This window comes from Eretmochelys imbricata, chromosome 14 (assembly GCF_965152235.1).
Source record: "Eretmochelys imbricata isolate rEreImb1 chromosome 14, rEreImb1.hap1, whole genome shotgun sequence".
Classification (NCBI taxonomy): domain Eukaryota; kingdom Metazoa; phylum Chordata; order Testudines; family Cheloniidae; genus Eretmochelys; species Eretmochelys imbricata.
The window spans coordinates 19,174,334-19,202,253 of record NC_135585.1 but is presented as its reverse complement, the minus strand read 5'-3'; the positions used below and the strand labels follow the sequence as shown (position 1 = coordinate 19,202,253).

At 42.5% G+C, this 27,920-nt stretch overlaps 1 protein-coding gene and 1 pseudogene across 2 annotated transcripts in view; one reads left to right on the top strand and one right to left on the bottom strand.

Annotated features, from left to right (window-relative positions):
- Nucleotides 1–16,195, top strand: part of OGFOD3 (2-oxoglutarate and iron dependent oxygenase domain containing 3) — a 94,753-nt gene extending 78,558 nt beyond the window's left edge. Inside the window, exon 9 of one of the 2 annotated variants that reach the window (XM_077833119.1) lies at nucleotides 13,699–16,195. In XM_077833119.1, the coding sequence (XP_077689245.1) occupies nucleotides 13,699–13,835 (137 nt within the window). In that variant the 3' untranslated portion in view covers nucleotides 13,836–16,195. Of the gene's footprint in view, nucleotides 1–12,451; nucleotides 12,508–13,698 lie in introns of those variants that run through there. The other variant, XM_077833120.1, reaches the window with a different exon arrangement.
- Nucleotides 16,196–25,654: 9,459 nt separating this feature from the next.
- Nucleotides 25,655–25,954, bottom strand: LOC144274776 (small nuclear ribonucleoprotein F pseudogene; annotated as a pseudogene).
- Nucleotides 25,955–27,920: the final 1,966 nt, after the last annotated feature.

Here is a 27,920-nt window from a genome sequence, read left to right as displayed (position 1 = left end):
ACTGTGCACCATCAAACTCCTTTTCATTCGTTGTATAAACTAGCATTTGACCCTAGGGACCAAATTGTGCTTTGGCCTGATCACTGTGTAACTCCACTGACTTCACTAAGTTTTTGCTGTAAGTAAGGATAGAGGTTACCCACAGCTCTCTGCTAGTGCCCTTGCTCCCTCTCCTCCTGCACCTTAGCCTGCAAATTAGCAGAACACCTACAAGTCTGTTCTAGCATCCAGAGACAGTTGTTAAACTTGGCCCATGCCTGAGATGAATTCAGATTAGCAGTATAAAATACGAAATAGAGCTGGGAAGTCCATAGGGAGTACACACCACCGACTCTGCAGCTGGTTGTAGAATGCTACATTGCTATGAGAAGACACCTCTGGAGCTCTTGCTTTCAAGTCAAAGTGTCAAAGGAATTCCAGAAAAGCAGTTGCAAGGAATCTGATTGGCACACCTATAGGGCCCAGTACTGCATCTACAGAGCTTAGGCTCTGTGCCACATTGCCCATACATAGAACCACACATGTTCTATGATTCTGCAGCCCTGGAATTCATCCATTGCCAGAGAATCTCAGCAGTCATTTAAAAAAAATAACAGGTTTCAGAGTAGCAGCCGTGTTAGCCTGTATTCGCAAAAAGAAAAGGAGTACTTGTGGCACCTTAGAGACTAACACATTTATTTGAGCATAAGCTTTTGTGAGCTACAGCTCACTTCATTGGAGTTCTTATGGCTGCGAAAGCAAGCTTGAAAAGATAAAGAGAGCATAGTCCGGTACAGCAATAGAACCTGCCTGAGTTTGCAGACAGCCTGAAAGTATGGACCTGAGAAGTATGGCTTCCACCATTCATTGCAGTCAAGGCCCTTGTGGATACTGCAGTTCCATGGTACTGTCCTAAAACAATCTCGATTTCATGTTATATTTACTTATTTAATAAAAGTCTCCTTGTGTTACAGCAAATATTTTGATCCAATTGTTTCCCTCGGGATACAATGTTTCTTGACATTTTATATTAGAATGAATTTTCAATTAATCTTAAACAGATGACAAGGATAATAACCAAATAATTTTGTTCCATTTCTCAGGCTTCTCTCTTAGTATTACTCAGCAGCTGAGACACAATATGTCTTCCTTTCCTAAGTAACAGTTTTAGGCTGGTAAATATGAGACTGTCAAACCTGTCAGTGCACAGGGGGAAAATGCCTGATTTGGTCTGGAACCCTTAAGAAACAGTTCCTGCTTCACCTTGCTTTGGAAGAGAATGAAGTTACTTCATCCTCCTGTGGAGCAGCTGAGTCTCCCCTATGTGCCCACTCAGTTACTCTAGCCAGTGAGTAGAGGGGACAGAACAGAGCTCCTACCACTTCCCTGTCCCTCTCTACCCCATTTTCCACCCATGTCCTTGCAGGGTGGAGTGTTGAGTGAGTAGCCCCTGTTATTCCCCACAGCTAGTCACAATCTGAACAGAGCCAAGTAGGGTAGCATGGGGGTGGGGGGGGATTTATTCTCTTTACTTTCCTGTGTGGTTCAGAAAAGGCTGTGACGGCTTAACCCATAGTCTGCAGTCCATCCTGGTGTTATCACTGCCCACAGGAGCTAACAGTTAAAATGGAGAGTCTTTACAAAATGCAGTGGGAGACCCAGAGGACAATGCTAGCTCAGATAGATTTTTACAGGCAAACTATAGACGCTTGTGATTGCCTGCAGTATGGGGTATAATGACCTTTAGCTACTGAGTTAAAGGACTCATGCTGCCCTTATGCATGCTAATATTAGAGACGTTACCCAGTCCATGTAGTTAAGTTTCATGATGGAGCATTCTGTTGTTTCAATAATATTTTTTATGCTCCCTTGTTTTTGTATTTTCTACTATTTATATTATAACTTTGTTGCTTTATTTATTTTTCCAGTCCCAATAAGAGGAAGAGAAGGATGTTCTAATACTAAACATGTATATTGCTGATTTAAATCTTCAAAGTACTATACCAATATTTATGAATTAATCCTCTCAGATGCCCTGGTAGGAAGCGTCAATAAGTATTATCCTCATTTTACAGATGGGGAATCTCAACAAACAGAGATTAAGTGCTTTGTTCAAGGTTACACAGCAGATCAGTGGCATAGCTGAGACTAGCATTCGAATGTTCTCCTTTCTCGGTCCACTAGACTACACTGCCTCTCAAAATTGAGGTCAAGGTAGTAATGTTAATACTGAAAATGGTTCATCTTCTGAGGATGAACCAGATAGGAATGAAGATGATTCTAACATGATTTGTATATGCAGATGTGATACTTACCTATTTGTTGGCTTCTTCTACCGGTGGTTACCTCCTCTGAATATGGCTAAAGAGATTAAAACTAATTCTCTTTCAGTTTCTTCTCCAGCAAAGGACAACCGTTGCCAGCCCAGTAAAAACTGGGAAAACAAATGTGGTGTTTTGCAAAAGCTTGCAGTGTGTACCAGTATTTGTCTGTTGTTTCCACTCACAATGCAGTTTGAGTGATTGTACTAACATAGCAGCTGCTATTGTACATACTGGAGTCTTGTTCACTTTGGTAGTCTATTCAGTGTCACTGACTGGAATTCCAGTGGTTTCTTGATCAGAATTAAGGTCAAATGGAATTCACAGCACTGAATCTTGTGTCTAATGCTCAGGCTCATAAACAAGAGATTCCTGTGAGTCAGAGCAAGAATCGGCTCCCTAGGAACAGGAAAGAAAGTGGGGGAAGGAAAGTTTTATAAATGATAAAGATCTTATCTCTCCCCCTCCCCCCACCAAATTATTTTTCTGTTTTTCTTAACAACACAAGCTTCCCTCAGCCTGATAGCATTCAATGAGTTTTGTGCCTGTCAGGCACTAATGACAAAGCACAGCTTTGATAGATATTTGGGATTGATCTCTTTGGCAGTTTCTCACCATAGACAAGTGGCTTATGTGGAGATGATGGGTTTTTATTGTGACAGTTTTCCCTGCACACAGTTTCTGTTTTCTGTTTACAGCAGTTTTGTAACAGCAGAGCAGGTGTCACTGAGGTACACAGTGACAGAAATAGAGAGAAGCAGCCACAAGGCTCCTCCATACTGTCAAGGAGATTGAGGTGTTGACACTGTCCGCCCCCCACCCCCTGGAGCAGAGATTATGGTTTATTTTCTGAACCTCAAGAGGCAGTTTTAGCCTTATTTTAAATACATTTTTTGGAAGGAAAAAAATATGCTGCTTAGCTGAGGTCTTGTCATGCCAAGTTCCAGACCTCTGCATGTTTCTGTGGTTCTGAGAAGCCCATGGAAAGATTGATTATTGCTAACGCCATCACAATCATTGTAGGTCTCTCAGGCAGGACCACAGATGAGGCTTGTTCCCAGGACCCATGTTCCTTTAGAACCACGATTCTCAACCTGTGGGCTGGATGGTCATTCAGAAGGCTCTTTTTGGGTCACAAGACTACACCCCACACACCCTCCTAATCAGTGCTTTATATGCTCCATGGGGAGGAAAGGAGAGAACAAGGGGAGAGGGATCTTTTCATCCCCTCACAGAGTATCCGGAGGGGATGGTTAAGTTCTCCCTGTGTATGTATACTGACTGGTAGTTGGGGAAGTGGGTGGGGTGCCATGCCTTCCAGGAAACATTGAAGCTCAGTGGGAACTTGTGCAAAGGATTTTGAAGTGGGAGTTCTGGGTGAAAAACAGGCAGAATTTGGGATGATGGGAGGGAAGGTTTAGGGCCCTGGAGTTCCTATGAGGAAATTGTTGTTTTAAGTGCATGTAAAATGTGAAAGTGCCTTTTGCTGGTAGCAGGGAGCCCTGCCTGTCCAAGTACTAGGAGTGCCATGCTGCCACACTGATCTCTGCAATTTGTGCACTACAGGGAGGAGCAGAGCTATGCGAAGGAGGGGAGAAGTAGAAGATGGAGAGAGTGGCCCATGGTTTTCTATTATACTTTGAGTCTAGAAATTCTCTTGCAGGGTTGGGCCACTGGGCATGAATTGTATATTAAAGACTCCTGAAACTAAGCAAGTACTGAGTTGTCCAGGTGTTGCAGTGACAGGGAAAATGCTAATGACTGAATTGTGAATGTTCTGGATGAAATTTATTTTTCAGACAGCAGGTTAGCTCTTCTGATAAGAAAAAGGATGATTCATGCTACCTTTGTATTTTTGCTGCTGACCTGGTGGGGGAAACAGTCTCCACAGGGAAACAGTCTCCTTTTTGCAAAAAGAAAAGGAGTACTTGTGGCACCTTAGAGACTAACCAATTTATTTGAGCATAAGCTTTCGTGAGCTAAGGTGCCACAAATACTCCTTTTCTTTTTGCAAATACAGACTAACACGGCTGTTACTCCGAAACCAGTCTCCTTTTTGCAGATGCAAAACCTCAGCTGGCCATTTATTTGGGGCCTCGCTCTTTAAGGCTCACTGGGATAACATAATTTTCCTTCTTTATTTTAAGATAATACATCTTATATTATTTTTAAACCTCCTGGTCATGGATTATATTAAGGACCCTGTGATGCCATTTTAACAGGAAGTGCTCATAAATCAAATTGACGTTTATGTGCTGAGAAATAACAATCAAGTCTTCTTTAATGAAGCAAAAAAGTGTGCTTGAAAAGAAATCTGTTAAGATGGAGGGAGGGGAAACGTCCATCAAAGACAGTTTACAACTCAGAGAATGGAAGAAAAGTACAAAGGAAACAATAACAGAAACTCAGAAGTACAGTGTAAAGTTGTAAGACAAAAGTCACGCTTGGCAGGGAAATGCAAGGATCTATAATATGCAAGTTTCATATGGAATGAATGGCTATTTTTAGCTCACCTATTCTTTTCCATGTGTAACACATCACTAGTTTGTTTCTGTGTGGAAGCTCAAAATATAGTCTAGCCGCCCCAGGGGTTTCACAGTCTGCATGATTTCTAAATAGAGAAGTTATATTGTGAACATATCCCCTCCCAATCACAGCATCCATGTGGCAACTACAGCAGTTGGCTATGTGAGAAAGTAATGTTAACAAAGTATATATGTATTTTTAACTGCCTTTAACACAATCTAGCATCCGGAAACAGAGCCAAGAACATGGGACCAGCCAGCTCTCTGTGGATTGTGGTTCACAGCTTGTGAATTGCTGGTCTAACATCTTGGACCAAAAGTTGATTCGTATCAAGGACAACGACAAACCAGGAAGAGCCTAAGTCTGACCTCACTCCCTTTTTTTGGAAGCTGTTTTCTAAGTCATGTTTTGTTTTCTTGTAATAATGAAACTTGTAACAGCTCCTGAATATTGTGGATTAAAGCTAGAGTATGTCTCAGAGAAGGTTCTTGTTTCAGTAACGAAATCTAAAGCCTGTACTGCATGTGCACGCACAGAAGTAAATTGCAGTTCTACCTGAAAATCCCTCTGGTTAGGCAACTTCTGCAGCAGTTCTGGGTGAGCTCTCATACTGCTAGCACATGGTGCTGCAAAGAAAATTCAAACTCTGGGTGGGTCTTCCAGCTGTTCCCAAAGAAGCAGGATGTTTTCACATGATACATCATTTTTGCCTTTGGTCACTGTTCTAAGCAGGACCATAAGTGCTCTGCCTTCATGCACGTGTCTCATTGTGCCCTTGTTCCGTCTAATAGTTGAAATAACTATGAACTGTTTGACTTGTCAAAGTCTCTATTACTGTGGCACTTCGTTTTCATTGATGTCTTTTCCCAGGGTTCTCTGGATAATGAAAATACAGTCGCTTCCTCAAGTGGTTTATCTGCTAAGTGTGGACTTAAGCATTCTCTGGAAACTGCTCTCCCTTTGTGCATTTTTAGCCTGTTAAGAATAAAGAACTACTGCATTATGGTGGGGGTACAGACCACCGGGCACTACTTCCAAATTCTCTGACTTTGGACGCATGGTGTGCATGCGTAACCCTCAGTGGAATCCAGTAGGGACCATCACTCGAAGTAGAGTCTCTAAGGTGCCACTAGTACTCCTTTTCTTTTTGAAGTACTAGAAAACCGTTCGTAGTTTTAAAGTGAACTTTTTTCTTAATGACAGGTTTCAGAGTAGCAGCCGTGTTAGTCTGTATTCGCAAAAAGAAAAGGAGTACTTGTGGCACCTTAGAGATTAACCAATTTATTTGAGCATAAGCTTTCGTGAGCTACAGCTCACTTCAACGGATGCATACTGTGGTATTTTCCACTGAATGCATCTGATGAAGTGAGCTGTAGCTCACGAAAGCTTATGCTCAAATAAATTGGTTAGTCTCTAAGGTGCCACAAGTACTCCTTTTCTTTTTTCTTAATAAACCTCTGTTGCTAGTGAGAGCTGGATGCATAAATTCCCCTGCATCAAGTTGAAAATATACCCATTAATAGTATAATTCCTGTCCTGACATTCATCACATACAACTTTTAGGGAGGTTGCAAATTGTCTTATGAACTCCTGGAATGGTACGGATTAGAGTCTGTTATGTGCTTTGCTGCAGCATAGTATTAGCTAGAAAGTTTCCAGGTACATTTCTCACTTTAGGTTTAATTCTGTGAGCCACAGAAGAATCCTTTAAGTGGCAGATAAGGCTATATTCAGTATCAAACTTTACAGTGTCTGTGATTCAAGTATCAAGATGTGATATTTATAACTGATAAACACCTGTGATTTGTTTTTCCCTGCAAAATTCTGCATAAGAAACTTCACCACAGTCTGGCTGGGTATGTTTTTGAAAAGGACAGTTGCAGCTTATTGTCACTAAGTTGCCTCAATACTAGTGATGTCTTATAGTTTGCTTATTGTATTTTGAATACTGCCTTGTTGCATAATGAAAGGATTGCAGCCAGGTACATTGATGTGATAAACAATGGATTGGCTGGATGAAGATCAAATTAATTCAAATAGAGACCATTGACAGGGATTTTTAAACAAAAGCACTTAATTTGCCTCAGTTTTGTTTGTATTTGGTTAACATCTCATGTCACGTACCTGACCACAGCTTGTTCGCTTGGATCAGGGGTGGCCAACCTGGGGCTCCGGAGCCACATGCGGCTCTTCAGAAGTTAACACGCGGCTCCTTGTCTAGGCACCGCCGACTCCGGGGCTGGAGCTACAGGCGCCAACTTTCCAGTCTGCCGGGGGGTGCTCACTGCTCCACCCCTGGCTCTGCCACAGGCCCTGCCTCACTCCACCCCTTCCCGCCCCCTCCCCTGAGCCTGCCGTGCCCTCACTCCTCCCCTTCAGAGCCTCCTGCATGTCACAAAATAGCTGATTGGGAGGTGCGGGGAAGGAGGGGAGTACCCTGATCAGTGGGGGTGCCAGTGGGTGGGAGGCGCTGGGAGCGGGGCAGGGGAGCTGATGGGGGGCTGCTGACATATTAGTGTGGCTCTTTGGCAACGTATATTGATAAATTCTGGCTCCTTCTCAGGCTCAGGTTGGCCATTTCTGGCTTGGATAATCTCTGTGGCTTGTGCTATTGCTTAAGGTAGATGAAGAATATAGCCCTGATCCTCTTATCCAGATGAGCTGGGCCTCCGCTAACTCAGGGTGCAGGAGGTGTCAAAGATCAATTTACATTACTGTGAGTTACACCTGGCAAGGGACATAAAAGGCAATAAGAAGAGGTTCTTTACATACATTAGAAGAGGAGAAAGATGAAGGGAAGTATAAGTCCTTTACTTAGCAGGGAAAAAGAACTAATAACTGATGACCTCACGAAGCTGAGGTGCTTAATGCCTGTTTTGCTTCAGTCTTCACTAAAAAGGTTAATGATGACCAGATATTCAACACAGTTAATATTGACAACCGGGGAAGGAATACAAGCCAAAATAGGGAAAGAACAGGTTAAAGAATAGTAATGGGCCTAATCTGCAGCCAGGGAGATTTAGGTTAGATATTTAAAAAAACTTTCTAACTCTAAGGCTCTGGAACAGGCTTCCAAGGGAGGCTGTGGAATCTCGATCATCAGAGGTGTTTGAGAACAGGTTGGACAAAAACCTGTCAGGGCTGGTCTACTTGGCCCTGCAACAGCACTGCAGACTGTACTTGATGACTTCTCATGGTCCCTTCCAGACCTACGTTTCTATGATTACTTTTGTGTTTCACCAGGCCTGGGGCCAGCTTAGCTGTTGGCAAAATTTAGAGCAGCTTCCTGGGCCCTCTAAGAAGAATTAAGGCAACTGGGGATGGATGGAGCATAGATGTTCCAGCTGTGCCCCCTACTGCCAAGAGCAGAAGGAGGGAGGCTGTGCCAGCTGTCCATCACCCAAGGATTCTCAGCTGGCTGAGAACTAACCTTATGGCTCTTTTGTTGCCAGAACAGCACAAAGAGCCAGTTCCCTTGCTTGCACCTTCTGCTACTCTGCTTCTTGGGGATTCCACACGCGCCCTGCAGCTTCCATCCCTGTCCTTCAGCTGCTTCCACTCTACACTTTCTACAACCTGCTCTTCCTTCACACCCTTACTCTCTGCTGTCCTTCCCAACTCTTTGCTGCCTTCCCCCTTGTCATAAATATAAAGGGAAGGGTAAACCCCTTTGAAATCCCTCCTGGCCAGGGGAAAGCTCCTCTCACCTGTAAAGGGTTAAGAAGCTAAAGGTAACCTCACTGGCACCTGACCAAAATGACCAATGAGGAGACAAGATACTTTCAAAAGCTGGGAGGAGGGAGAGAAACAAAGGGTCTGTGTGTCTGTATATAGTCGGTCTTTGTCGGGGATAGACCAGGAATGGAGTCTTAGAACTTTTAGTAAGTAATCTAGCTAGGTACGTGTTAGATTATGATTTCTTTAAATGGCTGAGAAAAGAACTGTGCTGAATAGAATAACTATTTCTGTCTGTGTATCTTTTTTGTAACTTAAGGTTTTGCCTAGAGGGGTTCTCTATGTTTTTGAATCTAATTACCCTGTAAGGTATCTACCATCCTGATTTTACAGGGGGGATTTCTTTATTTCTGTTTACTTCTATTTTTATTAAAAGTCTTCTTGTAAGAAAACTGAATGCTTTTTCATTGTTCTCAGATTCAAGGGTTTGGGTCTGTGGTCACCTATGCAAATTGGTGAGGCTTTTTATCCAACATTTCCCAGGAAAGGGGGGGTGCAAGTGTTGGGAGGATTGTTCATTGTTCTTAAGATCCAAGGGTCTGGGTCTGTAGTCACCTAGGCAAATTGGTGAGGCTTTTTACCAAACCTTGTCCAGGAAGTGGGGTGCAAGGTTTTGGGAAGTATTTTGGGGGGAAAGACACGTCCAAACAGCTCTTCCCCAGTAACCAGTATTAGTTTGGTGGTGGTAGTGGCCAATCCAAGGACAAAGGGTGGAATATTTTGTACCTTTGGGGAAGTTTTGACCTAAGCTGGTAAAGATAAGCTTAGGAGGTTTTTCATGCAGGTCCCCACATCTGTACCCTAGAGTTCAGAGTGGGGGAGGAACCTTGACACACCTCAACAGCCAGGTTTCTCTTTCTCATAGAATCATAGAATATCAGGGTTGGAAGGGACCTCAGGAGGTCATCTAGTCCAACCCCCTGCTCAAAGCAGGACCAATCCCTAAATGGCCCCCTCAAGGATTGAACTCACAACCCTGGGTTTAGCAGGCCAATGCTCAAACCACTGAGCTATCCCTCCTCCCCCCCATAGGGTTTCTGCCATTTCCTGCACTATCTGCAGCCTCTCTGCCCTCAAACATCCCCACTCCCTCTTCCACGCCCTTAAAAACCCCTTAACGCATCTGGTAAATTACATTGTACCTAGTTAATGTTCATAGAATCATAGAACTGGAAGGGACCTCGAGAGGTCATCTAGTCCAGTCCCCTGAACTCATGACAGGACTAAGTATTATTAATGTAAAAGCCATTTGTTCTAGATGTGTCTGAAATTTATTTGTACCAAAATTGCTTCCCAGGCGAGGCAAAAGGACAGACTCCCTTTCCACGGTGCAGGAATTGTGAATTCTTCAGCAACTCAGCACCTACAAGTATCTTCTTCCTTCTGTGTTTAATAGGGTTTTGATGCACGGTAGCGATAAAAGTCATTTTACAGAAAAGCTGGAATTAAAGAGTTAAATTTGTAAAAGAAGAAAATTAAAATCACATCCTGGATAGTTCAAAGAATCAACTTTAGTTAACTGGCTTAAACAATTAATTGAAACATCACTACCTTGATTTGCTCCTTATCTTTTTAATAAGAGTTTGAACAAAAATGCTTGAAAGTCAGTTTAAATGAACAATGGCAAAGCTAGTGAACACAAATGACTTATTTAGAGAACCAGGTACATGGATGGAGCATAAAGAGAAAACTAGATAAATAAATAAATACACTCAGGGCAAACAAGCTTTGAATTAAGTCCTTGAGAAGATGCCAGCATGTTCATTTTGATGCTCAAAGGATAGTAATACATTGCTATTATGTGTAGTGCCTTTCATTCAGAAGAACAGGACACCAATGGTCATTACAAACTGTGCATGTAAATTAATATATTATATATAGCTTTACCCACCACTGACATGCAGCCACAGGCAGGGCAGAATGCAGCATATGATTTTGCGATGCTATTCAGCGTTTAGGAACAGAGGTAACCAAATAAATGATTTTGGTTCGGTGGCCAAAACAGCGAATCTGGAAAAAAATTCTGCTTGTTTCAAGCCTAAACTGATTTTTTTGGGGCGAGTGGGGGTATTTCTTGCTGAAACAAAAAAACAAAAAATGTTGTTTAGGTCAAATGAAACATTTCAGAAAGGTCAGTTTGAAACAATGTTGAAATTGTTCATTTTGACATTTCCAATATTTTTATTTTCATTTTTTTGTTAACTCTATTCACATTTGACCCAAATTCATAAATAGGTTTGGTGCGCCAAAAAATGCATTTTTCAGCAAAATTACTATTTGCTGGAATGTTTTTGTTTAGCTCTTAGAACAGGTTCCCTATGTAAATTTGAACGGCAACTGAATCCACAGGGGCAAGATTTGCTATCAGCCTCAACAGAGCAAACAGCAGGGATTAGTTTGTGAACCAAGGCTGCAGGACTTGTCGTCTTATTGAGTTCTGATTAATGAATGCTACTTAGAGCATCTAAATGCACTTCCTACATCAGCAGTGAAAAAGCTTTTGGATCTTTTTAGTTAGCATTTCTTCTCTCTCCCCCCCTAATTAGCTGTTTGTGCCCAGTTCTGGAGTACAATTTGCATAACTGGAGCAATTTACCTCCGTGTGGTGCAAACTGCGGTAGTAAAACAGTAAGGCAGCCAAATGACTCCAGTGGCTTAGTGGTGGGCATCTCATAGATAAATATATTGCATGCAAGAGTCAGATTCTTAGTATGGGAGTTCCCTAAGATGAATTTATAACAAATCTCAGACTACTGTGATCAGTGGAAAAATTGCCTGAGTAGGAAAACATGGGATTCAGATAGGACAGCCGTGCAAAGAAAAATACTACAGTCTGTCAACATGCTGCTTCAGTCTGAGTTAGGACTGGTCTGCACTACATTGGTAAATTGATCTAACTTACGCAACTTCAGTTACGTGAATAACATAACTGAAGTCGATGTAGTTAGATCCACTTACTGCAGTGGCTACATCTCCCGTCGACTTCCCTTATGCGTCTCGGAAAGGTGGAGTACACAAATCGATGGGAGAGTGCTTTTCCATCGATTTAGCGTGTCTTTAGCGTGGATTCAATCGCTGCATCGATTGCAGCGGTGTCGATCTATTGGTAAGTGTAGACGTGTCTTTAGTTACTTAACTCGTTAAAGAAATAAATTCTTACGTTGTTCATGGGCAATTTGGAGCAGTGAAAGATTGTGCAAGTGTTAGTGTTCCCTTCTTCTTGATGCTTCATTTTGAGCATTTTGCCTTAAATGTTACCTAGTTATTTTGATAGCACTCTAAGTCTGTGTAGGCAGGTCATTCGTTTGATTTTAAACTGGACAGTCCTCTTTTTGTGTGGTTTGTCCTCCAACCAGTACCAAGACAAAAACGGACATGCCACTTTGAAAAGTGTGCCTCTCTGCCCCTCAGTGTGAGAGGTCATGTGGGCAGGCCAGCACACTCTTCAAAATGGTGATCTGGATGCAGCGTGACCTCATACGCATCCTACGTGCGAGGTCACAGCAGTGTGGGTGAGCCCATGCCATTCCTGGAAGTACCAGAATGTCCGGTATTCTGGGAATGCATGAATGGCCATACTAAGTCTATGGCACTTTAAAAAACACGCTGAAACCCTCTGGAATGCTCCTACTGGAAAAGTCATAGGTGGTAAAGCACTTAATTACAGGACTAGAGCCATTTGGTAGTCATGAAGCAACTGCCAAACCCATTCATTTGTGGAATTGCTCTCTTTCTAAGGAAAGAGCAACTGGAACTGCATTGTGATATAGAACTTTCTGATCTATCTGAAAAATGAATGTTCTGACAGTGCACAAAGAGATTGCAAATACCTGAACAATGGCCTGTGCCCTTTCACAGCTGCTTATAAAATCCACTCTGGCTTTTTCCAGGTTGGAAAATTACCTTGTGAGATGGATTTGTGGTGATTGATAGTGAGAAATTTTGGTAAGTTACTGGCTTTTTTAAGAGCCTCTGTTGCAAGCCAGTGATAGCATTTGAGAACCTGGATAATTAGCAGTGAGAAAAAGAATCAAGCTAAAAACTTCTGCTTTTCACTATCTTTTATAGTTATGGGACTTTAGTCCTTGTAAAAACACCCAACAAATTAGAGCTAGGTTCTTGCAATTAGGTGCAGCCCATAGTGGGAAATATGGAGCCACCTGCCCTAGTGGAGCAATGAGAGATAAACTGCCTCAGGGAGGCAGTTACTTACCCCATTTTGTGGAGTGCAGCTTACTTATCCCCACCATGTGTAGCAGGTCAGTTCTGCTGGCCTGTGCTTGAGGGATGGAGCCATGACATACACACACTATCCCCTTTAGGGTACCCTGTGGAACAATCCCAATTTGCCCCAAAGATGCAGACACTGTAATACTGTCTGGCCCTGATAAGCCAAGCAGTTTTCCAAAGGGGGTTGCTCATGCTTTTCCCCCTTCCTCCCCATGGACTCTTGTGTAAGGGCCATACTAAATCATGTTCATAGTGAGGTATGAAACTCTGGATCTGTTTTTACGGGGAGAAAAGGGTGATGTTCTCTGCAACCTGTACATAGTCCTGAGGCTACCCCACCCATGAGACATGTCAGTGGATGGGACTCTGGCATGAGTCAGTCCATGCTGTTCCTAAGTTATCTAGAGGGTTTTCAGTTGAGTGGGGAAATAATTTTTCTTTCTTCTTTGGAGGACTTTTTGCAACCTTTGCTGCACTCCCTGCTCCTTTGGTCCATAGAATTAGAGACCAGCGTGAAAAATCAAACCCAAGTCCCATTCCTGGCAGTTCAGTACACAAGTGCTATATCTTTATCAGGGCAAATTAGAAGGGGATTCATACTTTCCCTGACCTCTACCCATTCTTTATCAAGCTCTAAGGCCCAGCTGAACCCTGTGTCTTCATCATTTTAGCACAAAGGATTGATGCACCTTTTAATCAGCTTTAGTAAGCTGTCTCAGTGTAGCCCACAGTTGTAATATCATTTGTCTTCCTGGTGATAAAGTCCTGAGTTTTCAGTTAGCTAGAGAGCAGTTAAGCCTAAAGAAATAGCAGATGGGCCAAGACATAGCAACACCACACAGAGAGCCACTAGTCAATAGTGTGGAATAGGCCCTTCTCACCAATCTTCTACTTTTGTCTCTTATAGGCCGGGTTTCCTTTTTCACCTCTGGGTCGGAGAACCTTCATCGAGTGGAAAAGGTTCGCTGGGGCACTCGTTATGCCATTACCATCTCCTTCACTTGCAATCCTGACCACGGCATTGGGGATCCAGTCTTAACGTAATCCGTCCTGGGAGAGAACGTGAGGTCAAGTGGAATGATAGAAGAAGCCCTGTGAGGGGAGAAAATGGAGATAATTTCCTGTGTAAATTCCCAATCAATTAAAATTTCCCTACCCTGTATTTAATATAATGTAACATCATTTTCACACATCTTCCTCCATAAGTGTTGCAAACAGTGCCTTAAGGACCATATTTAATTCAACATTCTGTTAAAAGGGGTTGTTTTTTTTATTCATCCAATTGAGAAAACAAGTCCTTTTTGATTTTCTCCACTTTGAGAAATGCAGAGAATATATTGAACCAAGTTCTGCTGGGCCCTATGCCATTGTTAGCTGGTGTAACAGACCAGAATTTGGCCCTTTAAATCTTGTCATCTCCATCACAACACCTAAGATAGAACAAGAAGGACATTATCCTCATGTTGTCCAGACTTTGTTCTTCCTGCAACAGATTCTCTTAGTCATGGGCATTATTTGCAAATACACATGTGGTTTTGTCTACTGGAACTTACTTGAACTGTTCTTTAAATTACTGCAGATATTTAAAGCTAAACACGGGGGGCAGGGAAGGGGGAAGACATGGTCTCACCTCACCTAATGCAGGTAGGGAGTGTTTAGTATCAAGTAAAATTAGGAAACTAAATTGTCTGGTGAGTCAATAGTCTAGAGCTTTAGGAAAGCAATCTTAGTAGTGCAACAGGGATGGCCAAAATGCTAACAGGATGTGTCCTATTGGTCTGGGCTCTGCTCAGGAAGGAGCATTTGATGTGCTTGGCCCTGGGTTGTTTTTTGTTTTTTTCAGCTGCATCTCCATAGTGAACATGAAGGTAGTTGCACTCAGCTGTTTGTGTGAATTGTTTTGTTTGAGCTTTTTAATGGTTAATTCTTTAAATATAACTAAAGGAAATTTCAAAATGAAAAATAGTTTTCAAATTTAAAAAATCTAAACATTTTGGAAGTCTAAACCAAACATTTTGATTTTTTTTTCAGATTTTTATTTTTTAGGATATTCCACCCAAGACCATTCTGTGAAATTAATAAATTCATAAAATGTTTTTCAACCCTAAAGCTGCATTTTTCACTGAAAAAGTTTGTCTAAAAGTTTTGTTCAGCTCTATTTTTATTGGGTTTAATTGGCAATAAAGCACTTCAGGCATTTGATATTTGGTTGAAGGGCGCTCTGATTTTGTTGTCATGCTTCACAACACTCAACTGCAGTCATGGAACAGCTCTTAACTTTCTGGCTCAAATAATGAACCAAGTTGTTCAGAAGTTTCTGAACAATTTGCTTTGGCCTAGTGTGAAGATTTGCCCTTAATCATGGATGCTCATTTATGGTACGTTTACTGGAATAATGTATTTCAAGGACTTCAGAAAATAGTGGGTTGTGCCATAAATATAGAACTAGTAACAAAACAAATGACTAATCTTGTCAATTACCTTGCTTTATTGTGGTAACTAAGGGATTTTCAGATTAGCATTTTGATAATTTAATTGTAGGAGAAACAAGAAGTTTCCTTAGATACTGAGTTCTGATGCAAGTCTTCTATTGACAGTATAGTGTGAATTTGTGTCACTTCTGTAGAAGTCTGTTGCAGCTTACAAGAAACTGCTTTGTGACTGCCTGCATTTCACATGCTTTTGTCCCCTTTTTTCTTTTTAATCCATTTATGACACTGGAAATGTTTAAATATTGGAAGATTCCACTGCAGCTCAGTATAAAAAGGGGCTCTTCTCATTGGTTCCATTGGTAGAGATATCAGTTGACATGCCTGCAAGGCAAATCTGCAGTGAGTTTTTCAGCTATCAGCACACCAAGAAAGACCGACTCTTTCCATGTGAAAGAGGAAAACTTGTCATAGTGGCTGGATCTAAAGAAATAAAAATATTAAAGTTAGTTGGATAGCATGTCTAAAGGCAAGATTGAAAACCTGTTGATGTCTGTAGAAGGCTCCTAATGACTTCAGGGATCTTTAGATCAGGCCTTAATTGTACACTTATGCAAGAACAGGATGAACAGCAGCAGATTCCTTGGGTTAGTTTTGTTAAAGCTATCATGTCATTTAAACTCAATTCTTCAGTTTTTTTGGTGAGTTACAAAAGAATCTTCACTGCAATTTGCCACTTTAAAGTGTTTATTGGTTATTTCTGTGTTTCACACAGGCTGAATGGTGTTGAAAATAGCACATCTTTCAGAATCACCTTCTAAAATGCACTTGTTTTAATGCACCAGAGATTACTGTTATATAGTTGCAGGGGAGGAATCTTTCAGGTTTTTCATATTTCAAAGACTGCCTACAGGACACTTTGCATCTTCTTCATACTGTGAATTCTGACTGACATTAAAACATATCTAAGAACAAGTTGTGTGTGTGTTTACATTTATAGTGAGATTTCTACCTTAATATTGATGTTCTCAGCAAGATGGTAATCAAGTCCGTCAATTACCATTGCCACAGTCTACTTACGTGCTGTAGTTTGAAAGGGGATCAATATATTTTAAAAAGAAGAAAGTGGCATAGTAACTCAGACGTCTCTTTTGGAGTCCCAGTGCCAATCAGGATTTTTATACTGAAGCTCTTGCATTTGTCTACTAAGAGTAATATCCATAGAGAAGAAATTAGAATTGGAAATGCAGTTTAAACTAGAAGATTCTGATTACTGCCTCTAGCTACAAAAAATAGAAGAATAATCAGGGAAAGGTGTCAATTTATAGACCCATAAACTGTAAGCCCAGAAGGGACCATCATGATCATCTAGTCTGACCTCCTGCACATCACAGGCCACAGAACCTCACCCCACTTCTGTAATAGACCCCTAACCTCTGGCTGAGTGACCGACATCCTCAAATCATGAGTTAAAGATTCCAGCATTTACTCTTGTTCAAACTAGAAAACAACCCGTGCCCTGTGCTGTAGGGGAAGGCCACAAAACTCCAGGGTCTCTGCCAATCTGACCTGGGGGAGGGATTCCTTCCTGACCTCAAATAAGGCAATCAGTTAGACCCTGAGCATCTCCGTGAGACCTACCAGCCAGACATCAGGGAAAGAATTCACTGAGCCCTGCCCAATCTAGTGCTCCATCTCCAGTCATTGGTGATATTTGCTACTAGGAGTCGCAGAACTAACTACAAGTGGAGCTCAGATTTCTCAGGCAGTATTGGCATTAGTACTTAAACATACTGTAGCTTCATGTGTCTCTGATCCTTCTTTGTTAATAGTTTTCAGTATCTGAGTTTCTTTCCCCAATAACTTTGCCTTTTTCCAAGAGATAAAAATGACTTTGTTTTCATTGGAGCTAAAATTATGGTGCCATATTTGCGGTCACCCACAAACACAGTTATTCTTAAATACCTAATTATGTGATCTTTTAAAAAGTGTGGGTCGGGAAGACTTCTCTCAACATTCCCATTCTTCCTTTCCTCTCGCAGACTCTGGGAATAGCACTGGAAATGGTTGCTGGAAATTAGGATCTAACCGAGGCACTACTAAGGTGCTCAAACACTCAGATGTTAGAGATAGAATTGTGAGTGCATCTAAATTACATTTATTTATACCCAGCTATCAAAACTCTTTAGAAAGCTTTAGAGCAAATAGCCATTACATTTTCTAAACAAAATGACCATTTAATAAAATATCTTGTATATTTACTGCTTTCATCCAGAGAGATGAGTGATTTGCTCTATGAACCACAGATACATCTGACAGCTGCTGCTCATCGTAGCCTGATTCAGAGTCAGGCTCATCTGTGCTTGCTGAAGCTAATTATCTGAAAATAATGACAACAGGGAGGAAATCCAGCTAATTGATTCACATCATGGGAATGGTATGGGAGCTCCAGGTAAGTGCCTATATGCTTTTGCCAAATATCTATGAACACTTTTATAAATTGCCTTTTCTTCCATTTCCTAAACTCTCCTATTGAGCTGACGACTAATTCCCCTGTCTTTCTACTTGGTGTTAAACCTGTAACAAGATACCCAGAACTGTAAGATTCTTCGTATGACCAGCTTCCTATTAACTGTCAGCTGTTCAGTCCTGAAGTGCCTACCCCCATGTGATGTTAGTGCATGGGCACACTCACTTGTGTCCATCACAGTTGGCCCCCTTCCATGTGGTCATGCTAGAGGTTTGTCTTTAAGGTTCCAGGACTGGCCAAAGGAAGATGACAAGATTAGTTTCTTTTTCCTGGCCTATACTTAGGGCCCTACCATCCATTTTGGTCAATATCACGGTCAGAGGATTTAAAAAATCATAAATTTCCTGATTTCAGCTATTTAAATCTAAAGTTTTATGGTATTGTAATTGTACGGGTCCTGACCCAAAAAGGCATTGGGGGTGGGGGGTTGTCCACAAGGTTATAGTAAGGGATGTTGCGGTGCTGCTACCCTTACTTCTGTGTTACTGCCTGCAGAATTGGCCCCTCAGTCATCAGCCGCCACTCTCTGGCCACCCAGCTCTGAAGGCAGCAGCGCAAAGGTAAGGGTGGCATGGTGTGGTACTGCTTACTTCTGCACTGCTGCTGGTAGGGCACTGCCTTCAGAGCTGGGGCCCAGCCAACAGCTGCTGCTCTGGCCGCCCAGCTCTGAAGGCAGCACAAAATTAAGGGTGGCAATACTGTGACCCCCCTAAAATAACCTTCCAACCCCCTTCCAACTCCCTTTTGGGTCAAGACCCCCAATTTGAGAAATGCTGGTCTTCTCCATGAAATCTGTATAGTATAAGATAAAAGCACACAAAAGACCAGATCTCACGGGAGGAGACCAGATTTCACAGTCCATGATGCATTTTTCATGGCCGTGAATTTGGTAGGGCCCTACCTATACACCTAAATGTCTCTTCATTAAATCCTGCTTACTGAATCCCCACTGTGCTCAGTCATTTGCTCACTCCTCCAAAAAGTGCCTAAATTATTACACCCCTTAAATATTATCCCAGCAGCACATATTGCAACCTACATCTTACTTAATTTGTATACACAGTGTGAATATACATTAACTGAAATGTTTTGTGATAATTTTGTATAACTTTCATACAGAAATAAGCCCTAGTCCCACTATGGGACCACTCATGTACTGAAAATGTTTGCAGGATCAGGTCCTTAAATTTACATACGTGCGTAACGGAAATGTAGAAACATTATGACAAATAAGAGTTTGACTCTTGCGCAGCTGATTGAGGCCGCATAAGCAGCTTCCCGACACATCGAAGACCTTAACTAGCATCTTGATTCATCAGCATAACTCCTATTGACACCACTGGACTTTCCATGGGCAGAGTGAAGGCCATATATATGCCCCTAAGTTTGTAATTTAGGGCCCAATATGGCTTCCATTGACTTCAGGGCGATCAGCATTGATCCTTTTAATATGGAATCCCCAAAACTAAATGGGGCTAGTAGTGAGTGATGGTGCCTACTTGTGAAATTCTCATTTTAAGGTAGTACCATTAATTTACTAAATGTACATGGTCTGTGAAACTGAACTGGGGGGAGGGACAGCTTTTTAAAAGGTTATCTAGTTTATTTTTATAGATTTTATTCTGATCCTATGTCATTGTGAGGTCTTAGTTGGCTCCACACCTACCTTTAAAAAGGGAGTTCTGGTCTAACTATGCAATTACTGCATTTCCTTCTCCAATCTCCAGCATCTAAGAAAATCAAGCTGTGTTCTTCCTCCACAGGACTCTCTCTCACTCCATCTTTTGTATCAATTACTGAACTGTGCAATCATTGCAATCTCCTTGCACACAGCTTATTTTCCCAATCACACTCAAAGAAGTTTGCGTTTTTAATATACTAGTAATATTGTCTGAACCCACTCAGCCAATGTAACCCATTCATCCTCTTTGAAAGAGCTTTATATTAGTTGAGGGAAAGATTACTGAGTGTCACTCCACCTTTTTATTTTAACAAGGTTTTTCATTCTTTGCCATGGTGTGCTTTTTAGCTAGCTTCCTTCAGTTTTCCAGGTACCTTATTATTTTCCTTCCATTACGAGTATTGACCATCCCTCAGCGAACATCCTTTGTTTCAGACCTAAATTTACTTCCATTTTGCACTGACCTGTTATTTCCTGTTTTGTCATGGAAATAGCGATAAAGGGGAGATCATTTTTACCTGCCGTTACATTATCTTAATATTTTCTCAGTATTTGATGCCCATAAATTACAGTGTCGAAACAAATTATGGTCATGTTCACAACTTTCTGGGCTCTCTGGGCATAGTCAGCTTCACAGTTAAGTGTTACTAATGCACTTCTGAATGAAATAGACTTCACACTCTGCATTTCAAGCAGAGGACCCATTGGTATCAGTGTAGTAAGAGCCTGTGCCCCAAATCACAGCATGCCTTTGTGACAGAGATACTCTGTTACTAGACCAAAAGGAAAAATAATAGTGTTGGATGTGATGGTGGAAATTATTACATGCAGGAAGCATCTGGTTTGCCTTTTTCTGTTCTCTTATTGCACGTGCAAAGAAGTTGGAGAGGCATGATTTAGCCGTCACATGTTCATCTAGGTGTTGTATATAGTTATTTTTTTTTATTATTTTAAGCAGTTTTCCTTGGTGCTGATACACCATGATGATGACTTTACAAAAACTAGATAATTTCCTTCTCTGTGATTGGCTTGTTGCAACTTCCCTCTGTCCCCAGACTCACCAGTGTGGATTCACACTCTCATAGGAGCCCTTCCCAGCATATTCCTTTGGCTGCTGGCCCTTTAAATGGGGGGGAGAAGGGGAGGGAAACAGCACACAAACAACAGAAGCCCTAAAATGGCCATTTTGCATCTCATTGCTGCACCTTCTTCCTTACCAGCAGATGAGTAATTTCTTAGCTCCTATTTGTTTCCCAGGACAATCACTTCTGAGAAGGTGGCACATCCTCAGAGTCCCCCTTGTGTATTATTGTTCTAGATGAGAGTCACTGAGTACGAGTATGAAAAGTTAAACAGCATTCTGCAGAGGATTCAGTATTTACAGACACTGCAATAAAAGTAGATCACCTTTCAGTTTGTTTAGTGTAGTCCCTGCAGTTCTCAGTTCAAAGGAGATGAAACAAAGTTACTGTATTCAAAGTATTTCTAGTCTGTTTCAGTTGCTTTAATATATTACAGTCCGATCCATCAAAAATCTAGAGCATAACTGCCAACTGTAAATTCCTTGGATTTTCTGCTTACTTTTCACTAGAACAATAAGAAGAAAAATTCCCTGGGATGCCTGACTCCCAGAAAAGAATTATAACAGAGAATCTTGCCTGCTGCCTCTTATAGAGAGATGACAGCAACCAATAATGCGAGCAAGAGTAATAAATTACTAGGCGGAAAGCAGCTAAAGAAAACTCACCCAGTCTCAAGGTTCCATATCATTGTCTAACTCTACAAGTCCATTTTTGTCATCGGCTTTACTGTTAGTAAAAGAGAAAACTAATGCAAGTAATCAGAAATAACTGTATCCCAGGCAGCTAGGTTCTCTTCTTTCAAATCCTTTCACAAAACTTGCTTCTTCCACAAGACCCACAACTCAGTATCATCTATCTAATCTATCCATCCCTCACTCACATAGGTGTGGTAGGTGAGCACTTGGTTAACTTGTTACAGTGAACATGCCAAGCTCAATGCTAAGCCACCTGAGGAAAATGCTGGGGTTTCTCTATTAGTTTTTGTTTTATTTTTAAATTAAACTTCCCTCTGGATCTGCTGCTGCATCTTTTATCTCAATTGTGTTGTCTTAGGTTTTAAGCTCCTAGGGGGAGAGTCTGAAAACAGACTACAAAAGTGAAACATGAGCATGTAATACATACACGCTGACTGCCCCCCTAAAAACCCTTTTAGGTGCTCACAGGATAAACATTTTCTGATTGAGGGTTTGGTTGGTATTTTTGGTGTGATAGAAAAAAGTCTACAAGAATAATCTTGTTCCTTAGTGTAACATTTTACAGTCTTAGGACACTATGGATAAATAATTTCATGGGTCCTAGTCCTCAGTGTTCTTCACAGAGGTATTTGTCCCAAACACCTTTATCTACTTGCTCATACCCCCATAATAACCTGAGCTCTGGCCTCTCCCCAGTCCTCTTCCCTTCCTAATGGCCCATGTAGCCTGCCTGAATGGCAGAAGAGTCTAGCTACAGACAGGAAGCCTCAAGCTCCCCACTTGCCATGCCTCTGCCGAAGCCATAGGGTAACATTGTATGGGAATTGCTCATCAGTGCTTCGCTTGCATCAAACTGAAGACCATACAACCTTCTTATAAGCATGTGCTGCTCAATCTGTGATGAAAGCACCCAGAGGCATTACATTTATTAGTGCCGAGAACTTCACAGTCTAATAGCTTCCTTGTAGCTAAATGCTGCCCTTGAACTTGATATTTTTATCTCAAGAACTGGAACTTGGAGCCTCTCAGCTTCGTTTTCTAAATGCATTTTGGCTCCTGCAGGTGGTTTGTGATCCAATGAATCCCTGTGTGCTGCAGACATTATCACTTTCAAGGCAAGTTAAACATGTTTCGGAGCCTTTGCTGGGATATTTATCTAGGCCTCAGAGTCAGCAATTAAAACTTCTTCCTCTGCTAATCTTCCCTGAATTAGACACTCCTTACCATTAAGCACGTACAGAGGGGCTATAATCAAAAAGCATTTCCCATGTCTGAATCCTGCAGGGAGGTAACTTAATGACACACAGTTCTAAGCTAATTATTTTTCCCTTGAGTCAGGCCAGCCTTGTGATTTGCAGGGGCCTGAGCAAAGGCAGATGCGAAGATGCCAGAGGGGGCCTGGGCTCAGACTCCAAGTTGCTTTTTGACTTTGTCCTCGATTCCCTTTGCCAGAATGGAAAAACAGGGGTCCGAGTAGTTTCTCCATGTGGACAACTGCTGATCAGGGTCACTGAGCCTTATTTCCTCCAAACCCACTCTCAGAAGTCGGGGAATGGGCCGCAGCTGCAGTTGTGAGCAAGTGGGAAGAGTCACCCAGCCTTGGACATACCTGTGTCGGGAGTCTGCCTCCCTCCCAGCTCCACACAGCCACAGTTGAAATCAGTAGGGTGCTCACACTGAAGTCTTGTTGAGAAGACCTATGAAGCGGCTGCCAGTCCAAATTAGCCCAAGTCTGATGCCTTAAGGGCATGCTGCAAAGCAAATCTTTCTTTCCCAGGGATTTGAAAGTGGGACAGAATTGGGAAGAATGCTTAAGGTTTGTACTGTCCCTGGGTTGCTAGTTAGGAGTACAGTGCATTGAGCTCTGGAGTATTTTTTAGTTATGTTAGGATCTTGGAACATGAGGTAGATACTCTTTTTGGGTGTATAAATCTAAGCTAACTTTGCTCATGTAGCTTTCTTTGTGGGGTTATGGGTTTCTGAAATACAATATAAGTTCCATCAGGCCTGGCTCGTGTAACATGAGCTTCACCAAGCTACTGACATAGAGGCAGGCAATGTTATTTTCTGTGGACAGAGAGAAGAGTGGAGAGGTACTACAAGCTTGCCTAATCTTATCCTATCTCAGCCTATGCCTCTTCCAAACCTATTGTCAATACAAATGATAATTGTTCTGAGATGATGTGCAGGGAAAGTGATGGTTTTGAGTGGCAAAAAATAATTCTAGTTTGAGACTTTAGTACTTAAAACAAAGCAATGAAAATGTTACAGTCCTCAAGAGGTTTGAATTCTATTCCATTCAGAAATTTTGTAACCAGCTGAGCTGACATGACTCTGCTTTGCTATAGGGATACTGTCAAGGTTCTCAGGTTTTCAAATTAACTTGCTTTGGCAGTTCTTTCATTTCACAACATTTATTTTAAGATTTTTGTTTTGGAAGAAGTTGGAGTTTAAAGGGAAAAACACACAATATATTGTGAATGTATATAAATGGTGCATGTGGGCTTTCCCTCCACACGTGTGTCCCCATTTCTTTAGAGACACGCACTCTCCAGTCTAAAATAAACAAGTCACACTCTCTTGGTCAGGGGCATTGCTTAGTGTGGACTGATCCACCTTTGTATTTCAGACGTCCAAGATCAGAAAGTCGGAGTAGTTTGAGATCAGCCCCAGTCTCTTGTCAATTGTAGGGTCCATTTTGATCTTTTCTCTTGGAAGTTCAAAACAGTCTTTCACCCTCAAAATACAAAGGTGATCAATCTGCAGATGGAGAGTGAAGGACTTTGGCATTGGTTCTACTTTTTTTTGCTCCTAGACATCTCCAATTTACCTCCACCTCAGAATGAGAACAGCTGCACTAGTCTGACTAGCAATGAACTGGCTGGCAGCCATTCCTAAGAGCTGTAAACAAGCACCTCCTTCCAAAGGGTTTTTACTCGTAAGGAAGCTTTCAGAGGAGGGCACAAGCTGCATCATCTTACATTGAAGGGGGAGCTGCCTTCACACTCATCCTCCCACCCAAGGAAAAACCAACATTTTATCCATGTATTTTCCGTAGTGGCAGGAATCTGGCTGGGAGTCACAAGGCAGATAGGCTTTGCTGGGAGCTTTCAAGACTCATCTCCACTCAGAGCCAATTGGGTGCCTCAGTGAATCTGGTTGGAAGTTCTACAGGATGACAGAGCTGTCCCTTCACAGTACTCCATAAAGTGTCTTGAGGGCCAAATGGAAGTGGTTCTATAGCCTGCCCAAACCTTGCTGTTGAAAAGCTGCACCTGGTGTGGAGTTCCCACTTTGCTCAGGCTCAGAGGCCAGTGGCTTTCTCCTACTGAACAAGACCCTACTGGTAGTTGCAGGTGAGAATCTGGTCCTCACTTACTTTCAGCCGCTGGTATGTACACCAATCCTGGTACTGCAGGCTTTGTTTTTGCTAGTACTCTAGGTTTCCCATATAGGACTCTCTATGTTGAGCATACCTCATTTTGTGGTGCACGCTCTGACAGTCTCATCTTGTAAGTTGCTTAGTATTCTCTGTTTATGTTGACATCCATGGGAGATGGAGACCATCATGGGCGAATTTGAGTTTGGAGCAGCTCAAGCACCACGTTGGATTAAAGCATTCATAACTGAATAGGTGGGAGGGAGGGAAGTCTTGGATAGTGCCATCAAAGTCTTAGTCCTAGACGTTTGCTTTGACTACTAAAGTTACATGGCGGATCATGCAGATGCTATTTTGAGTCTGAACACACATTCTTACAATGATGCACCTTATCCCTCTCAGATTTTTTTTGCATAGTGTATCTATAGAAAGTATATTTGATGTAGAATGTGGCAAACAAAGTCTCAGGCAGGCAGAGTATTTTGGATTTGTAATCTGTAGTAGAGAGAGAGACTGCTAGTTAGTTAAGTGCTTAAAGCCACTGGCATGCCAACTGTCTCTTCATTGCCAAGAAGTTGTGTGCACTGTCAGCTGTCCTTTTGGATTTTCTTTCCTCTACACCTTGCTGCTTCTGTGGAGTTAGTAATACAGTGCAATTTAGAGGGACTTCACTGTCATGAAAAGAAGAAGTTTGAGAAACTTTTTGAAGAATCCAGAAATTAAATCCTTTCAGTTAATAGCCTGAGTGAGTTTTCTTAAATGTTTGCAGATACTTTGGTGTGGTAGCGTTTCAATCTCAGTGTAATAACATCTTTATTATCAAACCTTAGGATGTTGCAAAGCCCAACCATTTAAAATAATCATAGTTTTTAAGCCCAATGATAAGTTGAGGGTTCTTTTTATTTCCCTTTTGGTTTGAGCCTTTGCGTTCATGTTTCTGCAACCAGGAGGGGTAGATTTTTTTTATGTCAAGATTCTCACATCACCTGACATCAGTGTTACAATTCTGGAGGGTTTTTTTGTGTGTGTGTGAAAAACTGATCTTTATTTTCCAGAAATATACAAACTTATTCATCATCATCTTCTTCTTCTACTCCTCTGATATACGGGACATTGTTACATCTTATCAAAACTTCACCAAGGTGTCCTGACAATGCACCATCTATGTATTCTTCTGTGTTTGCAAGCTGCATGTTCATGTAGCCGTCGACAGACACCAGGTAGCCCTTGTAGTCCATCCCCCACTTCAGCTTCACCATCACCAGCTTCCCCATCAGCCCGTTCAGGAAGGGCTTGGGGTTCAGGGGCAAGCTCATGGTAATGCTGCCTGGCACAAGGCAGCGGTAAAAACAAAAATTACTCGCAGGGCCACATGTGTGCCCTCTGGAGTTAACTGCACATCTTCCCCATCCGTGGTCTGCTCAGGGGCTCCCCCTTTAAGTCTAAGGCCTTCAGCTGTCACCTTGCTATTGGATGGAACTCCTGTCCCTCTCCCTACAGACCAAGAATTTAGACTTGCAGTCCTCCCTGCCATTTACTGTGACTATCCCAGCAGTTATGACCTTAGTCCAACACCTGTGGTTTGCTGTCTCTTACAGGCAATAACAGGGTTACCAATGCCCAGCCAGCCTTCACAGAGCGCAGAACATTTATTTTAGGACAAAAGGATTAGAAAGAAAACATAAAACAATAAACAGCCTATACACCTGCATTCTAGGTGTCACCCACTTTCCATAGGGAGACCCTGCAGGTCCCAATCCTTCAAACCCTTGTAGCAGGATTTTGTCCTCTGGGTTACAATCTTATGTCAGTTTTTGGATCAAAATGAGGGACCCATAGGCAGTCCAGACTTTCTCTTTATACCCCAAACTCTTTCTTTGTCTCCTGGGCCTCTTGAACCCAGTCTGAGTCAGTCTGTGCAATTCCTGGAGTTTTTTACCTGTGCCAGGTTCTGCAGTGATTACTCCCACACAAACATTAATTTTAGTCCTTTGTGGGAAGCTGAGTACCCCTGCCCCTGCCAGGGCATTAGAAAACAATCCCTAGCTCAGAGAACATTTATAGATACAAAAGTTTGACTAATCCTGGTGGCACATCAGTAGTCTTTTGAAATGTCCATGCTTCCAAAGTCTCGCCTCTGTCACACTAGGAGCTGGGGCTTTAAGAAAAACCCACAGCAAGTATTGTGAGATTTGTAGTCATGGGTTGGCAAGCTGAAGTGATTAATTCTGAACATCTTTCTCTACCAACCCACGCCCCACCCGACATAATCAGCCCTGGCTACTCCTCCTTCCTTTCGCTCCCTGTGGCTTGTCTGAATGCTGGAAGAGCCCTGATTACTAGGCAGAAAGTCTCATGTGCCATCCCTGCCTTGCCTTTGCCACTGGTAGCATTCCCTGCATGGAGCCACTCTGGACTCCAAGGGGGGACAGAACCTTGGTGTGAATGGGGCGGGGGGCAAAGAGGGTGTGAGGAGAGCTACTGAGACTCAGCAAGCAGTTGGGGGTAGCTCCAGGCTGGCAAGGAGCATCCCAGCAGTTCCTACTGCAGCTGGAGCCCTGTGCTCTCTTTCTGTGCCCTCCCCTGGTAGCTGGCATCCTGTGCACTGATGCTCCCCTGCCCCCTAGGTGCTGGTGCCATGTCCCCCACCCCTGCCCAACAGCTAGCACATGTGCTCCTGCCCTTCCCCCAGGCCATGTGTCTCCTCCAGAACCCGCAGTGGCTGGAAGGCAGGGAGAGGATAGATTTTGCTACCTGCTCCCTGGTGGCCAGCGCCAACTGCTCCAGAACCTATCTGGGTCCCACAGCCTGCCCTCACCTCCACACCCCCTCCCTCCATGCGCATGTGCGCAGAGGCAGAAACCGAGCCAAATCCTGCTCTCACCTTTGTGGGATATTGTGGAGGCAGAAAACATTTTTTGTGCGGGGGGGACGGGACACAATACGTTAGGTGCCCCTCCAAATATTTCTATTGCGGGGGTATTAGCCCCTCCTTCCCCCCTGATTCCACTGCCACTGCTGGACTCCATGCTAGAACCTCTGTGCTCCAAGCCTCTGTTGCAGATTGCCTCAGGAAGTCAAAAGGTTTCAAGAGCAGGAGCAGTGGGGAACAGTTGCAACACACTGCAGGCAAGAATCACAGTATAGGCCCTGAACCTAGAAACCCCATCCTCTCCTTTCAGCCCAGCCTCAACTAGCAGACTCCCCTAAGCTCCAGGAAGTCCCCTGAAGACATCCTCCTGATGTGAAACTAGTTCCCTAAACATTACTACTTTGCAACCTCGAGAGAGATGTCAGTGTGTTGGATTAGTTCAGCAATAATAAAAAGAGTGC